This window comes from Antechinus flavipes, chromosome 1 (genome assembly GCF_016432865.1).
Source record: "Antechinus flavipes isolate AdamAnt ecotype Samford, QLD, Australia chromosome 1, AdamAnt_v2, whole genome shotgun sequence".
Lineage (NCBI taxonomy): Eukaryota > Metazoa > Chordata > Mammalia > Dasyuromorphia > Dasyuridae > Antechinus > Antechinus flavipes.
This window is the reverse complement of record NC_067398.1, coordinates 29,654,346-29,672,673: the sequence shown is the minus strand read 5'-3', so window position 1 is coordinate 29,672,673 and position 18,328 is coordinate 29,654,346. Positions and strand designations below refer to the sequence as shown.

The 18,328-nt window shown below is 38.5% G+C and overlaps 1 protein-coding gene across 2 annotated transcripts in view; it reads left to right on the top strand.

Annotated features, from left to right (window-relative positions):
- Positions 1 to 18,328, top strand: part of FRMD4B (FERM domain containing 4B) — a 350,691-nt gene that overhangs the window by 279,882 nt on the left and 52,481 nt on the right. For both annotated transcript variants that reach the window (XM_051980657.1, XM_051980648.1), the window contains 2 exons: positions 14,121 to 14,204; positions 17,372 to 17,437. In XM_051980657.1, coding sequence (XP_051836617.1) covers positions 14,121 to 14,204; positions 17,372 to 17,437 — 150 coding nt within the window. The remainder of the gene's footprint in view (positions 1 to 14,120; positions 14,205 to 17,371; positions 17,438 to 18,328) is intronic.

The window sequence follows — 18,328 nt, the reverse complement described above, 5'->3', positions numbered from 1 at the left end:
TGGAGTCTTGAGGAGCTGGCTTCAAATCTCTACAACTTAACTGCTCAGGTGACCATGGACAAATTCCCTTCACCCCATGAGTCTCGGTCGCGTCAATTTTTCAATGGAAGGTCGGACTTGACGTGAACGCTATTACAGTGAGAATATCATCGTCCCTATCCCATAAACCTTTATAAAGACTTCATTTATTGCGATGTTCACAAGGTGTGAGCACAGATTCTAACTTGAGCCATTTTTTGGAAATCTTTTTAGTTGGCGATAGGATTGGAAATGACTGTGACAGTTCAAAAGCATCAGCAAAAATAATTAGCAAAGTCATTTTTTTTTTCCATAAAAAGAAAGCAATTGAACTAGATGACCTCTAAACCCTCCTAATGTCCAGCTCTCTTCTCCTTTCTCCCCTTAAACTCCCTTTGACTAGACCAGCACCTGAAAAGATTTCTGAAGTTTTACTTTCCCAAGATCATCTAGCTAGAGCTAAAGGCCACAGAAGTCTTAGAGGTCTTCTAACCCAAGGCCTTTATTTTACAGATGAGGAAACTGAGGCCCTAAGAGGTGTTCACTTGTTTAAAGTGGTAGTAAGTGCTAAGTAGTAATTGGCCTAGCCAGGATTCCAGTCTGAGGCTTCTGACTATGATTCAAACATTCTTTCTCTTGAAATGACCCTTGAAAACAAAGAAACGCTATTACTTACACGAAACCTAAGTGATAACCTTTTGCCGTTCAGTCTTTCCAATCATGTCTTGACTCTTTGTGGCTCTTTTAGGGATTTTCTTGGCAAAGATACTGGAGTGGTTTGCCGGGTCCTCCTTCAGTTTGTTTTACAGATGAGCAACTACAGGGTTAAGTCATTTAAACCTCTCAATTCTCCCCCAGCAGCTTTCTTAGATCCATGGTCTAATGTTATATAAATTGTAATTGTTGTTATTGGTATTTGTCCTTTGTGCTCCAAGAGGTCCAGGGAGTTGATGCCATGATAATACAAGTGAATTGGGTGTAAGTGAGAGAGGGCTGTGCATTTTCTCCTCTGGGACCGTCTGGGTCTGGTGGCTAGATATAGATCAGGATAAGATGGTCCCGGATACAGTGGGGGGACTTTGGCCCTTTTAAGCTAAAGTTTTGAACAGATCTCACTTTGACTGTATAAATTACAAAAGAATGTAAGGATCTGCACTTATGTAGAAATTTTCTGAAACAGAAAACTCCTCCCTTACATTTATTGAGGAGAAGTTGGATAGGGGAAGAACTACATAAAACCTAACTGCAAATCAATTGCCCCACTGGATGTATTTTTTAAAATAAATAACAGGTAATTGAGACTTAAGGTGCCTTTCCTATTTCTGAAGAAGCTTCCTTCAAAGATGTTGGTACCTTAGCAAGCTTGAAAGGCAATGTCAGGTTGAATGCAATACTCCTATTCTGCCCTTTATTATTACTATTTTCTATACCTTCATATCTATATATTACAGCACCACTGTATCTGTAATATTCACTTTTTTCCTCAGCACTTTTGCATGTAGTGTGTGTTTCTGATACAAGGAAACCACAGAATGAATCCCAACATTCTGCATGTTGGCCTTTGCTTGTAATAACAAAAAAAATCAACCAATCAGTGATAGGGTCTGATAGTATATACAACATTCTCCACCATAATCCTTGTTCCCCCACTTCCAGTTTCTTCCATCCATTTCCAAAGAAAAGTCAAGACTTTTCCTTATCTTATTAGCGAAGACTACAGGCCATTAATTTTTTCCTGTGATGGAATTCATTTTCAGCAGAGTAATTAGACATAAGTTGGAGCCAGCAATTAATCAACAATCATTTATTAAGAGCTTATTATGTGCCAGCCATTGAGATTACAGAGACCAAATGAAATTGCCCTCAAAGAACTTATATTCTGTTCAAGAAGGCTGTAGGTTCAGTTGTACTTCTCCCACTTGCTAGCTGTGTGACCGAGGATGAATTGAATCACTTCTCCATCCTTAGCCACCTTTTCTGCTGTGACCTGAGGCTGGTGATACCTGTCTTGAGGCCTCCGTGAGATAACATCAGAAAATCTTCAAAGTGCTTTATAAATGTCAGTTGTCATCTTTACTTAATATTTTCCTTTCTTTTCAACATATGTAGAGTGTTGGATTCTTTCTGTGGTTGCAGTCTAGAAAATCTGTGTAAAACTTTTTGGCCTTTCCTTCATATCTTCACAAGAAAAACTTGTCTAAATTTATGATATTAATGATAAGCTATGTTGATATTATTCAATACTATCCATACGTTTTATGCATTCCTGAATTTCTAAAGTTTTTCTGTGTCATTTTTTGGCTTTTGCATGTCATCTGTAGCTTCTGCAAAATTTCCATTAAACTTTTTAAGCTGCTCCAATGGGAAAAGCACTGGTGTGAAAGGAATAATTGTATTACAAATCAGATGGACCATATTCTAGCTTAGCACTCTTTTTAGATAGGATGAAAAATAGAAATGAGAAATTAATGAGAAATACATTGGACACTCCTATTTGGAGGAGCCAAGAGAATCAAATAGAGGCTGCTGTCTTTGGCTGAGTGCATAAATTTAGTATCTCTCTATTTAGAGTTCCTATCAACAGCTACTCAAAACTTTTTAAACATTGATTCCGATCCAGACTCCATGTAGAATAGTAGGGGTCTACAAGCGTCTTAAGTTGAACATGAAAAAAGGTGTAGATAAAAAATTATGTAGGAAGTTTAGAAACAAAATATAGGAAGGTTAGATGAAAATATTATAGAAGAAATGATCACAGAAAGCTAAAAACTCTGTGTGATGACTAATTGCAGCTTGTAGAAGAAGTGAAGAAATATACCTCTCTCCTTTTTTGAGAAGTGAAGGACTCTGGGTATAGACTGTTGTGCATAGTTAACAAAATATCTATTGGCTAAAGTTAAGTTATTTTTTGTTACAAGGAAAAGATAAGAGATCTTCACTGTATTTGCTTGAGCATGGATAGAAATAGTTTATGAGAGAAATACTGATGTAAAAAACAAACAAAAGGTATCCATGAAACCTAAGGAAATGTAGGAGACTAGTAATAATTCTTCAAATTCAAAATAGAACCACTACTGTTTTCCTTGGATATTTTAGAACCGATCTAATTCATTTTTGAGTCTCAGAACTTGGAAAGAGACCTTTCAGATTCTTTTTCCAGTACTGTGACGGATTCAGTCCTCCAATTAGAGAGAAGATGAGAAGTGAGTTATGTTCTTTCCTTGATTCTCAGTTACTTAAAAAACAATTTGCCAATAACAGTCTCATCTGGAAGAAATAGAAATAATAAGGCTTGGGAATGCTAAATAATATAAAAATTATTTTTAAAAAACTGGAAAGAAACATGAAAAAATTGCTAGATTCAGAGTCAGGGTCTGGGTTCAAATCTCATCTCAATCAGTCAACAAACATTAAGCATCTTCTATGTTCCAGATACTGTCCTGGGTTTTGAAGGTAAAAATACAGTTACTTCCTACCTCTATGAACTTGCAATCATTTTTGGCTAATTCTGTTTCTTTCTCTGCATCTCAATTTGCTTATAAGAATCTTATATAGATCTTAAATTGAGGAGTGGGAGGGAAAGGATTGCCTGTAGAAATAGTTATACGGTTTCCTTAAGTCCTATTTTCATGTCTTACTTTGACAAGGGTTCACTTGAGTTTGTTCAAAGTTAAGCTCTTAGTACCCAACTCAATTATGATGTGCCAGGCTGGATAGACTGAAGTATGAAATCAGCATCTATTAAGCACTAACTGTAAGCCAGGCACTAAGTTACACAGGGAGAATACAAATTCAAAAATGAGATAGTCTCAGTCCTCAGAGAACTTATTTTCTATATATATGATAATTACATACAGCATATATACAAAATGGATTTATGATAGTTTGGGAGAGAAGGGGACTTTAATAGTTGAGGCAATAAGGAAAAGTTTAAGTATATCAGCTAACCTTTTACTCTCTGAAATATGACTATGATGAATAAGTATCAGTTTTCCCCATCTAATCTGCTATGAATGCTATTTCTTTCTTCTTTGTTTCTCTGTGTCTGTCTCCCTTCCTCCCTGTCCCTCTCTTCCCTTTCCTCCCTTTCCCCCTCCATTTTCTCTTTCCTGTCCCAATACTGGGACAATCTTAGGGTCAGCAAAAGCCAGTATCAAGACCTACATTTGATGCAGCTTACCAGTTACTTGTGATACCCTAAGTAGCTTACAAGTGATCATGTCCTTGATTGACATCTATGGGAAGTACAGAAAGATGTTCCACAGTGGGAACTTCTTTATACCAGGGAAGTCAGAGAGACAGAAAGAGAAGGAGAGAGGGAGAAAGAGAAACTTTTCTTTTTAATTAAGAAACTTAAGCTGCTGTTGGCTGACATCAGCACCCAAGAATGATGGCACTTGCTGTGAACTTCAGGAATAACTTTTCTATCTTGGCATATGGAAGACATTACATGGAGAGAGAAGGAGTGGATCCAACTGCCAGTCACATCTCCAAGGGTAGAAAATGTGGATTGATTATAGAGGCTTCAGTCCTTTATTTAATAGGAAGACATTAGGAAAAACATCTTACTATATTAATAGAAACTGAGCCAAATTCACCCTTCAGCAGTCACTGTAGGCCGCGCTTTCTTGATTTCTATCGAAAATGTTCTACTTTCTCATTTCTGTTGGGGCTGTCAGTTGGGATCTTATGTTACAATGAAAGGTTTGCAGTGAGATGGGGATCAGGGTGATGGTATCAGTTGTTACTGTTGTTTTGAGTAGCATCTTTATGTGTTTTTGGAAAGGAAATGATATTGTAGATCTTAGAGTTTGAGGAGGAGACCCTTAGAAAGGTTATCTACAGCTAAGTGTCATGATGATGGATTGAGCACTAGATGGGGTTCAGGAAAACCTGAGGTCAAATCTGGACTCAGACACTTTCTGACTCTGAACAAGTCGCTTTTTTAAAAGTTTGCCTCAGTTTCTTTAAGTGTAAAAGAGGAATTATATTAGAATCTCATCGCCCAGGGTTGTTATGAGCTGGACACCTAGTAGCTACTATAAAAATGCATCTTGTGATGGTCATGGTTGTTATATCTAGTCTGGGCCATCCTCATTTTACTGATGAAGACAATGAGACCCCTGAGAGGTTAAGTGATTTGCCCAGGGTTACATGGCAGGTAATCCATGGCTGATTTGGGACTTCCTGGTTTGAACCATTGAATGCTTCTTACTAAGAGAAGGGTTCTGAGTTCTTGCAGCACCAGATCTAGTATTTTGTGATCCTTGGAGATGACTACTTTTAAAAAACAAATTCTGATGAAAAGTTATGAAGGGCTAGGCAGTGGTTCTCAAAGTATGGCTTAGAGAATCCTGGGGATGTCTGAAACCCTTTTAGAGGGTCTACAAATTCAAAAATAGTTTTTATTTCCAATATGGTAAATGTCTATAAATATAATCCAGATAAACAAAAACACTTTGGAGAGATCCTCAATCATTTTTAATAGGATAAAGATGCTGAAAACAAAAGTTTGAGAACCACTGGGTTAGAGGAACATTGCCTGGGAAGTAAAGGAGACCTAACAAATTTTATTAGTTAACATTGCTAATGAATAAATTCTCTAAAATTAAATCTAGTTCCTAGTCGTCTTGTGATCTGGACAATGTCCTGTTATTGAGGTACCAAGAGCAGTCTTGGGTACAAGTAGGGTATTTACAGCACTTAGTTTCCTCCTAGTGTCACTACATTCTCTTTTTTCTACCCCTTGCCATGTATCCTTCATCCCTCTCCTTTAATATTGAAAAGACTGCACAGTTGGGGACTTCCTAGTCATCAGATTTAGCGACTTCATCCCTGCCCTCGTCCTCCTTGACTCTGCAGCCATCGATCATTGACACTATCCAACTTCCTTTTCTAGACATCCTCTTTTGGCTTATGTGACACTGGCTTCATGCTTTTTTGCCCTGACTTATAGAGTCACAGATTTAGAACTGGAAATACCATGGAGAAATGATTTGAGTTCAAGTACCTCCTCTTACAGATGAACACAGCCCAACATCTGTACTGTCCTCCAGTGAGACATTAATCCAGAATATGACACTGACAGTGAATCTAGATGCCATTAAAATCCCCCTCCTCCTGCAGACCTCCCCGCTCATATGTTACTGCTTCTGCTGGGGCCTCGAAAACTGTGCCCCTGACCAAAGTATCTGCTTTTGTCTGCTTTGGTTGAGTTTTTTAAATCTCCCCATTGGGAGGCAAGGTAGTAATTGGTTTATTTTTTTGTCCACATTTTTTTCCTTAAAGGTAGGAATTATGTTACTTTTGTCCTTGTATCCTGACATAGTATCTGATATGCTGTGTTTAAATACATTCATTTTAATGGGTAAAATGCTGGCTTACCTGATTTCTTCATTATCAGCCTCCTATTAGATTGAGTGCCCTCTCTGCCACTGGCCAAGGCTTCCATTGAATGGGGTTAAAAGTTAAAAGGCAGCGCAGTGGATAGAGCACCAGCCCTGAAGTCTGGAGGAGCTGAGTTCAAATCTGGTCTCAGACACTTAACACTTCAACAACTGTGTGACCCTAAGCGAGTCACTTAACCCCAATTGCCTCAGGGAAAAAAAATAAATAAAAGGTCCAGTTTTAGGCTGATTTCAACGGAGCCTACTTAACATTTCTGGAAACTTTGGGAAGTAGGGAAGAGGAAGTCTTTTCAAAATATGAGAGGGGGGAGAAGGGGGAAGGGAGGGGAGGGGAGAAGAAAGAAGGAGAGGGGAAGGTGGGGGGGGAGAAAAAGGGGGAAAGATTGAGATTCTGCTGCTAGCTGTGAGAAACTTGTCTTCTGTAGTGTCCCTGATGGATTGGTCAATCAGTAACTTACTGTTAAGTAGGTTATCTAGGGAAATCAGTCCACATTCTGATTCCCTAGTGTCTGTAGCATAAACAGATTGTCATTCTTAATGGTGGATCAGATGCTTCCTCCTCACCTCTTTGAATCTCCATCCTTCTTTGAGACTCGAATCGGAGGCCATATTGCCTACTGCCTGCTTGCCTATCTTGTACTTATTACCTGGGACAATGACATATACTCTTTCTAGGAGAATATCAACTCCTCAAAGGCTGAGGTGTTTGATTTTTGCGCCAAGGCCCAGCAGAAGATGTCCGTGTGTTCTGAAGGAATGGACTGGTTGATATTACACCTATTGGCCTGGCTACGTTGTATTCTTCTGATTATTAATAATAGGGCTTTGACATTTTTTTAACAAGTTTTCCAGCCAACGCAGCTTAACAAGATGGGAGGAGACAAATATGGCTAAAACTTGACAATTATTTCTTTTTGGCAGATGAGTGCGGGTCAAGATCTTTGAATAGTAATCAGTCAATCGGCAAAGCATTTTTAAAATGATATTTATGTGCCAGCTTTTGTACCAGGGCTGGGGATATAAGGATCAAAATCAAACAGCCCCATCCCTGTGGGAGCTTATATTCCAAAGGGGGAGATAACACCTACATATAAGCATAAACAAAATAAAATTTTGGCAGTTATGAGTTGGAGCAAGGTCAAAAAAGGCTGTAGAATGGGAGTTCTTAACCTAGAATCACCTGAACTTGGCTTGTTTTGCTTTTAATACTAAAGCTGTACTTCGATGTGGGCGTTTTGCTCACTGTAATTCTGTAGAATTGGTTTCCTTTGTAATCCTATATATTTTATTTTGTACATTTATTCTGAGGAAGGATAATGCACTTCAGCAGATAGCCAAAAGGGATTTACAAGAACAACAAAAAAGTCCAAAATCCTTTGTAGAAGGTTACAAATACAGGAGACCAGAGATGGAGAGCATGGGCAGCAGGTCACTGAGGAACCTTTTTCACTGTATAAACTTTCTCTTGGACTATGCTCCATGTTGCTCATGGGCCTGTTAATGAAATCATAGAAGTGTTGGAGAGGAAGTTGTTGAAAGACAGTTAGTTCTTCTGCCTCCTTTTGGCAAAGGAGGAAACTGAGGCTCGGAGAAAGAAATCAATTTGCCCAGGGCCCCTCAACCAATAGGTTGGTTTGAGACTTTATTATAAGAGGCCCATTGGGTCCTTAGGTTGCATATACAATTTCAAAGCCACTCCGATTTATAGCATTGGTATTACAACGGGCTGTGAAATGATCAAGGCTATTCCCCGGATACTTTTTCACTTGATTAGTGAGATGCTGTTTATTACTTCAGATGTTTATAAATGTGAAAAAGCATTACTCAGAAGGTGCAGATGTCCCTTTGTAGGCTCCCAGAAGTAGGACTTTGAGATCCCCACCGTAATCGAGTTTTTGCTTTAGGAAGCATTTGTTTTTTAGCTATCCCATACATTTCCCCACTCCATAACTGTAGGAGGCACATGCAGCAAAAAGCCTGAAAGAGAGCCCTATTTAAATTGCATTTTATATAGGAAATGGTAGGGCCCACAATTTGCTAATTGCATGCACCGTCATGCGCTGGAGTGTTCCTTCTCGCATGGCAGGTGGCTAATTGTCCCTGGGACTGAATAAGGGAGCTTGCAATTAGGCAGGAGCAGGTGCACATATTTGCTGGGGTGGCTGTTTGCTCACAAGTGTTTGTAGGCCCCGAATTTTGCACACTTAAGGAGGAGGAGGCTGTAGTCAGCCATGCATCCTTTTCCGTGTATTTTTCAAGACCAGTGTTAACAGATGTCACTCCATAGTGAGTGACAAAGAAATTAACTTTTTTTTTTTTGAGAGGGAGAACAGGCTACACAAGAAACAGAAAAGGAATCAAAAGAAACATTTCCCTCCTACTTTTTACCTGAATGCTGTAGGATCTACCACCCTGAAGTGACAAAAGTAGATTCAGATAGTTTTATCAGCTGTGTGACCCAACGCCAATCAGTTTCCTCATCTGTAAAATGGGGGTGACAGCACCAAGGTCATAGATTTTAGAATAAGAGACTTCATAAAGCACCTAAACTAGTTTACCCCCCAGACCCCCGCTTGACATATAGTGAAATCTAGGACCAAAGATTGTACAGATGCAGTAAGTCTCAAAGGTTGGCTTTAAATTGGTCTGTTCTACTCCAAGTACGTCTCCTTCCCCCCAAAGGGGGGATAATGCCCCAAATACTTTGCACATCTTAAAACACTGTATAAATGCCAGTGGTATATAAATACTTACTTAATCCACATTCCAGCTTACTTGATTCTAGACAGCTTCATGCTCAGGATCTGAAAGGGATTGTTGGGGAAGATCAGATAAAATGCCAAAGTCAAGCTTCTTCTCAGTCTGGCACCCTTGTCATGATGGGGGAATGATTCTCATGTCGTCATTTGGCACAAGTGATCGCTCTAGATTTATAGGAACAATCTCCTGTCCTGACACGGATAAACCCAGGGCTTGTGCCCTCATCATTCAGATGCATGCTTAAAATAACATTTAGGTTTCCCTCAGAGCTCAGGAATGTCCTGTTGGAGAGTAAATTAATTTCCTGGGTGTTGGTGGGAGGCGGGCGGGCCTGCCAGCCTTCGTGGGCTCCGTGTGCAGAGAACTCAGCCGCCAGGTCCTCTGCTCATACTTGTGACCCCGAGCAAACCCCTGGCCCAGCTCCCTCTCAGCAGTGTGGCTCCCTGGCTCTGCCGTTTCTGCTCAAGGTAGCAAGAGTTCATCAAGTGATCTGCTTGCTTGCCTGGCAAGGTGGTACAATGAAGAGAGCCTTACCATAAACTTTTTTTTTTAATAGCTTTTTATTTACAAGTTACATGCATGGGTATTTTATAGCACTGACAATTGCCAAACCTGTTGTTCAATTTTTCCCCTCCTTCCCCCCATCCCTTCCCCTTGATGGCAGGTTGACCAATACACATTAAATATGTTAAAGTATAAATTAAATACAATATAAGTATGCATGTCTTAACAGTTACTTTGCTGTACAGAAAGAATCAGACTCTGAAATAGTGCACAATTAGCCTGTGAAGGAAATCCAAAATGCAGGCGGGCAAAAATAGAGGGATTGGGAATTCTATGTAATAGTTCTTAGTCATCTCCCAGAGTTCTTTCACTGGGTGTAGCTGATTTAGTTCATTACTGCTCCGTTGGAACTGATTTGGTTCATCTCATTGCTGAGGATGGCCAGATCCATCAGAATGGATCATCATTATAGTATTGTTGTTGAAATATATAATGATCTCCTGCTTACCATAGACTTTTAAAGACTTAACAGCTGCTTGCCCCTGCCTGGGCAAGATAAGTTACTTAAGAGAGGATGGCTGAGCATTTACACATGTAAATGCTGGTTGATTTGACTCTGAGAAGGAGGAAGAGGAGTTATGATGTTAGTGATGGTGATGGTGGTAGTAGCTGTAGTAGTAGTTGCCCTCAAAGAGTTTATATTCCATCACTCAATCTTAATTAGACTATCTGAGGAAAAGATAATGAAATTAAGTGTATAACCCTTGGCTCACTAAAGTGACAACAAAACTTTTTTTCATACATAGTAACACAGAAGTTTGCAAGCGTTGGGGGAATTTTGAAGAGAAAAATAGTGAGCTCTGTTTTGGACATAATGAGTTTAAGATGTCCTGATGTCCAAAGGGTATTCTGGCAGTTAACAGAAAGGATAGGGCTGGACACAGGATTTGGAATCATTAGCATAGAGATGAGGATTGAATGCATGGGAATCTTACTAGTGAATGGAGTTGTACTGAAGGAGAAGTGGGGAGGGGAGTCAGGATAGAGTCCTAGGGGATACCCTTAGTTAATTAATGTTTTTGGTTTTTTTTAAATAGCTTTTCATTTACAAATATATGCACAGATCATTTTTCAGCATTGACAGTTGCAAATCCTTTTGTTTCAACTTTTTCCCACCTTCTCCCCCAGATGGCAGGTTGACCAATACACATTAAATATGTTAAAGTATAAGTTAAATACAATATAAGTATATATGTCCAAACAGTTATTTTGCTGCACAAAAAGAATCGGACTTTGAAATAGTGTACAGTTAGCCTGTGAAGGAAATCAAAAATGCAGGCGGACAAAAATAGAGGGATTGGGGATTGTATGTGGTGGGTCATAGTCATCTCCCAGAGTTCTTTCCCTGGGTGTAGCTGGTTCGGTTCATTACTGCTCTATTGGAAGACCCTTGGTTAATGTAAACTGGACGGAGGTCTAGCACAGAAGGCTGAGAAGCATTAGTTAGAAACCTCACTGAACCTCAGTGTAAGAGTGCAAGGATGAGTCAGTAGAGGAAGTTTCATGCTATAGGAGCCTTGTTCTCTGTACCCTTGAAATCATGGGTCCCGTTCCTGTCCCCTGTAGTTACTCTTATACAGGGTTTCTGGGAGCGTAGGAGATACTTTGTTTATGTCTTTTGGTAAGGTTGACTCATTTTTCAACCCAAGAACACAGATTTTTGCATTAATAGACTTCTGACAGACGTGCTTTCTGCATTTTTAGTTTAAAGAAATGTGAAAGTACATAAAATAAGTTAGGAAGGGAAGAAATAACTCTATTGTGGGCTGGCAGGTGACCTTTAAAATGAACAAACTGAATTATTGTATATTTTGAAGTTTAGACAGCAGAAAACCAGTTTTCCAAGATTGTCAAACCATCCCACTAAGATTTGTAATGAATAGAGAGGCTTGTCCTAATGAAGTCATGAGTTGCAAGCAACTTGATTTTGTTCAAGGATTTAGAAGATTTAGGAGAAAGAATGATGAATTTAGAATCGGAGATTCTGGAACCTCCTGAATGGACATTTCACTTGTCTCCGGGTTCAAGAAGGGGGCAGCTCAGTGGCCTGGAGTCAGCAAGACCTACTTGAGTTCCAGTTTGGCTTCAGACACTTACTAGCTTTGTGACTCTGAGCAAATCAGTTAACTATTTGCCTCAGTTTCCTCATCTGTAAAATGAGCTGGAGAAGGAAATGATAAACCACTTTAGTATCTCTGAGGTGACTGAACACTAACAAAAAGATTTTCCATATTTTTGCCTATAAAAATAGAAAAGGTTGGATTGGAACAGTGGTGTCAAACTGAAACAGAAACAGGCTCCTTTCAGCTGCAGGTTGACTTAGAAAACCACATATTAAGGTTATGCATGTTTTATTATACTTTTATTTATTGTGCTATTTCCCAAACCTAGTAGTCCTTTGAAAGAGTTTGACCCCTCCAACCTTGATGACCTTTCAGTTCATAATCTGACCCTGGGATTTCAAGAAAAAGCAACAACTCAGATTTGGGGGGAATGGGAGTAAATAAGCATTTATAGGCCACCTACTGTGTACATCTGCTATGCACTTTACAAATATCTCATTTGATTCTCACAACAATTTTGGGATTTTTGATGTGATACTTTGAGAAAAGAAAGAAAAATTGGAAGTGATGATTTTTATGACAGAATGAAGCAAAATTCCCCCGTTCTCCATTAGCTTTTTGTATTATCCATCCACTTAGTCTCATGCTTAGTGACCCAGTTGTGCTGTCAATGCTGCTGTTAACACTGATGACATTTTGTGTTCCCCCCTCTTTCTCTCTATCTGACTCTTCTCTGCCCGTGGTTCACCTCCTCCATGAAGCTTTTTTCGAAAATAATTTATTGATGCTTTTGAGTTTCTGTTTGCTTTGTTGTCATTTTCCCATTACCCAAACCATCCCTTGTGACAAAGCACTTTGAAATCACTACACACTGACACCACGACCAGTCTGATGTATGCCCCTTTTGGCACCCGTAGTACACCACCTTAAACTATATATTTACATCATCCGATCTATGGAGTCATGATTGCTTATGGTCTCTTTGATCTGAATTCTCATGTCTTTTAGTGTTGCTCTTTTTACATCATTGTGGTCAGGTCACATATTGGCCTTTTGTGTGCTTCTATCAGTTCAAACAAGCCCTCCTAGGTTTCCTCAAGTTCCTCATAATTGTGGTTTCTTACAGTGCAATCATATTCCATCGGAGTCATACACCCCATGTAGCTTAGCCATTCCTCAATCTGTGGGCAACCACTCTGCTTCTGGTATGTTGCTACCACAGAAAGCATTTTTTTGTATTTTTGCCCTTTCCCACTAATAATAATAGTCATGATAATAATGATGATAACTAACATTTATACCAGTATCTGTGGTATACCAGACACTGTGCTAAGTGCTTTCCAAATACCGTCCCATTTGATCCTCTGGAACCTCTTGGATCTGTATCCCTAGGATTGGGGTCAATGGCTACGAACAATTTCTTCGCTTTCCCAGCATGGTTCTAATATCATTTTACCAGGTTTTTTTGTTATTTGTTTGTTTGTGTTTTACCATTACACCAACAGTGTATGAGTGTTTCAATCTTTTATCATCTTTGCCAGTTTGCTGGATAGGGGATGAATCCTCAGAGTAGTAGGAAGCTTTCTCACCTTGGTTAGTCTCTTGCAGCTCAGAGCTCCTACTTATTGTCAATACCTTTCATTTGGATCCTTAGCACCCAACACATTGGGCACATGGTGGGTGCTTTACGAAGTCTTGTTGCATTGAAATGAGTTGCCTGACTTTGTTTCATGCGTGTTATGAAGAGAAGACTGAACTCTTCCTACTGTAAGGTCCTTAACAATAATAACACAGATACAATGCTTTTAGGATTTACAAGGCATTTCACACACATCTTCTATATCCTGCTCTCTTCCCCTATTGTTATGCAAATAATTATAGATCCCCAACAAATTCTTCTTGGGTGACTGAACTATTAATAATAACAGCTAGAATGTATATATCCTTTAAGGTTTGCAGAGCACTTTATATGTATTACATTGGTATCCTTACAGCCACCCTGCAGGGTTGATGGGACAAACCCAGGCTGAGAGAAATGAAGTCATTCAGCCAAGGCTCCACAGCTAGTAAATGTCAGAAATAAGTGTTGACCATGTGGCTTTCCCAGCTCAGGCTCTTTTTGACTTCATCCTGCTCTATGTTTACTAGTAGCTTTGCCCACGTGACAGCCCAAAGAATCCTGGTTTTATGACACGATGCTGCGTAAAAGAATCATTTCCCAGAGGCTGTTTCTTTCATGACTACAAACATCAAAAACATTTTATTTCTGACCATGAGGCTGATCATTGTGTCTTGCTTTTATTTTTAGTGATGACAATGCCAGGAAAGATTTAAAAACCCTGCCCGCGTTTCCTACCCAGACGCTTCAAGAGCATCCATCCCTTGCTTATTGGTAAGTCACACCGAGATGCAGACACATCAGTCAATAAATAACCAAATGCTGGGGATACAAAACTGAAAAAGAAAGAGTTCTTGCCTTCAAAGCTCTTACAGTCTAACAAGGGAAGACCAGCTCTGGTGAGAGCTGAATATTTTTCATGGGATTGAAAATAGAAAAAAAAAAAATATGGAAAACATCAAGGTTCTGTCTGACCAAAGAGGAAAAAATGAGCCAACAAGGGAAGTTGGTGAACATTAGGTTCTCCATAGAAATTGCTCTTCCTGTCTCACCCTTTTCTAAGTCCATGACTTTGATCTAGATTTTCTGGGGCTTTCTGTGCAATTTTCTTGGCATAAAGATCTGAGTGTATTTCATGGGGTAGTAGAGTTGAAAAGGGAAAGATCTTAGCCATTGCCTAGCAGTAGTTCTCAAAGTCTGGTGCAGAGCATCCTGGGAATCTCTGAAATCCTTTCAGAGAGTCTACAAATTCATAATTAGTTTTTATTTTTAATGTGATCAATATCTATAACTATAAACCACATAAACAAAAACTCATCATTTTTAATAGGATAAAGATATTGAGAACAAAAGTTTGAGGACCACTGCTATGGCAACACCCTTTTTTACTGAGGAGGAAACTGAGACCCAGAAAGCTGGGAGGCAATTCTTTATAAAGTTCTGAAAAGAATCTTGGGATATGCTATTAAATGACCAGGATGCTTGGTAGCTAGCAAATACTGTAGTAAGACCTGATTTTGTTTAATATAAATATTAATATAAAGCATGGTCAAGTGTCCATTGTATTTGATGAATTGTTTCTTCAGCCTAAGAAAGAACAACAGGTTATGTATTGCAGTGTAGAAGGAAGAATTGCTCAACTGGCCAGTTGCAGATGAATCCCTGTGGGGCAACTCCTGCTCCTATTCATCAAGACCAGTGGTCCTCAAACTTTGGTTCTCAATATCTTTATCCTATTAAAAATGATTGAGGATCTGTCCAAAGAGTTTTTGTTTATGTGGTTTATAGTTATAGATATTGATCACATTAAAAATAAAAACTAATTATGAATTTGTAGACTCTCTGAAAAGATTTCAGAGGTTCCCAGGATGCTCTGGATCAGACTTTGAGAACCACTGATCAAGACTGTTCCATGACATCAGGGAAGTGATGTCGTGACATGCATGTAAGTGTCAAGTCACCAATCTCACTTTCTCCTCCTTAGCACGGTCTGACTCCAGTGGTCAGACAGATAGATCAGGATGACTGGAGATGGCCTGGATGCAGTGGGAGACCTTAGCTTTTTTAAGGACCTTAGCTTGAATAGGTCTCATTTTGACTGAGGGAGGCAACGCCCCATCAGTGATTAAGGTTAGGTAAACTCCATAGCTTCTAGTTCTACCCTGTATAGCCAAATTAGAGCAAAACCTAATCCTCCTTGCATATCAGAACTGTTTAACTATTTCAAGAGAGCAATTATCTTTTCTCTTAAGTCTTTTCTTCCCTAAAAAGAAGTCTCCCCAGTTCTTAACCTAGAGATCCATGAATAGATTTCAGGGGATCCATGAGCTTGAATAGGAAAAAAAATGCATCTTTATCTTTCACTGACTTTTGGTTTCCTTTGTAATATTATATATTTAATTTTATGCATTTTAAAAAACACCATTCTTAGAATGGGATCGGAGACCTGATCAAATATTTTAAAGGAATCAATGACTCTGCTTTTTAAAAATCCTGAGCCTGAGACATTTTGAATAACTGAATTACCATCCTCTAAACGCTCTCCATTGTCTCTCCTAACATAAGGCTTCTAGAACCAAACACCTTATTTCAGATGGAGTCCCACCATGCAGAGAGCAATGGGAATGTCGTATCTTTTAACAGGAACCTTAGTCATTTCTAAGCTGTCACTTCACATACATAGTTGCCTCAAATGAACTTGAAATCTATTCAAATTCCCAATTCTCCATTAATCACTAAATATTAAGTACCCACTCTGCACCAGGAATTGTGCTTTGTTTAATGGCTATAAATAACAAGACAGAAATAAACGAATATTTTATGTCAGGACAACAGAAAGTCACTAGAATTCACTGTGAAGGGGAATGATATAGTCAGAACTCACTTAAGGAAAGTCATTTGCCAGCACCACATAGGATGGACTAGAATAGGGAGACACTTGAGGAGGGAACCCCATTAGGAAGCAGTTCCGGAATGATGAAGGCAAAAGGTGATAACCTGAACTAAGGTGTTTAGCCATGTGACTAGAGAAAAGGGATCTGATGAGAAAATATTGTGAAAGTAGAAAGTGATTTGGCCACTGAAGTTTGATCCTAAGCTCACCAAATTGTTTACTTATTTGCATTTTCATCCTATCCATAAAATCATTTTCTAGATAATGTGCAATCTCCTCCCATTATTCATGACATGATTGAATTTTGCTTTCTTCTAAACTTTAAAATATGAAAGTGGAAACAAAAATGACATGTTAGGAAGATCCAAATTAACTACCTTCTGTTGATGATTCAGTAGAATGTGATAATTGCTCTATGTTAAATAATGAGGTTGATTATCCTATAAACCCATGGGCCACCAACTTAAAAATCAACAGAGTTAGCTAAAGCTGTTCTCCACCTAGGATCTTATCTCCCTTCTAAAATTGAGTTGGGGGTGGGATTGGGGGAGGGACTTCCTGTTAAAAGGTTGGAATGTGAGGAATATTTCCAATACAAAGAAGAATAGTGTTTGCTGACCTAAGAGAGAGAATTGGGGCTGCTCTTTGACAATCAGGTTTTTATCAGAAGATCTACAAGAGAAATAAAAGGGAGTAGAGGAGAAATGCTAATATACCTAAATATTTCTAGAGTTTTATTGGACCTATCTTTGGATAGAATATTCAGGTTACTTTTTTTATTGAACCTTTTCTGCCCCTGGGTCTCAACCAGGAAACAGCATTATAATGGGATTTCCCCTGTTAGAAAAGAAAAACTTCTCTTGTCTGAGCCACACTGAGAAATCTGCAAAAGGCTTTCCTTTAAGGAGTTGTTTGTGTGTTTAACAAAATAAAGGTTTTCTGTTCCCTGATCTGGGGATCAGGAAATTGAGACATCATCTTATATAAAAAGCATAAGCTTAATGTGTTTTTAATTGATTTTTTTTTTTTTTTTTTTTTTTTTTACCAGTGAGGACAAAGTAATTGAACATTATCAAAAAATCAAAGGTTTGACTCGAGGGCAAGCGATTGTTAGGTGAGTATTTTTCTTTTTTCTCTGTTTGTTATCGTTTCCTTGTTTCACATGTTCATTTGCATAATTAGAAATAATTTGTCACTAAATTTTCTAATCAACTATGTATCAAACTATTTATGGCAAGAAAGTACAAATTGGGAAATAATTTTTTCATTTTTTTCTTTTTCTCTGTTTTCTCCTCCTTCTTTCCCTTTCCTCTTTCCTTTTCTGCTTTCCCTTTCTCTTTCCTTTCTTCTTAAATTAATAATCCATACTCCTATAGAGAAGAGAGATGAGGTTCATTTCATTTTCTCTATATGGAGATATGTTTTGTCATTTGTTTTCACAGCCCAAGATTGGCTGCCTTGCACTTCATCTCAATTTAGCTACTTTTACACGGTGTTCTCATTTCTCTTGCTATAGTCATTATCAGTATGTTATCATTTCATACAAGTCTTGCCACTTTCTCTGATTTCTTCTGCACTAGGTATTGGGAGGTTTTTAGAGAATTTTTTTAAAAATAAAAGGTACACTGGGTATTTTTGGTTTGTAGTACATATTTTCAAATCAGTTTTTAATCACTCAGGATGGTTTTTTTTTTTTTTCCCATTATTAGAGTTGCTATCCATTTGTTAGAAGTTAATTTTGTGTCCTGAATTTGACATTAATTTAAAATTATTTCTTAAAATTGGAAAAAAAAATTCTTATATACCAATAATCTATCTCTCTTTGTTGTTTCTTCTTGAGAATCATTTCTTATTGGGATGGGGAGAAAGGGAAAGGGAGAAGACTTGAGGGAGAGAGAAGAAGCAGTTTAGCAAAATTGATCAACACTAATCATCCAATTATATGTGATGTTCCATGCCCATTATCCCTCACCCGTGGGAAACTAGAAAAGAAAGTGCATCCTTA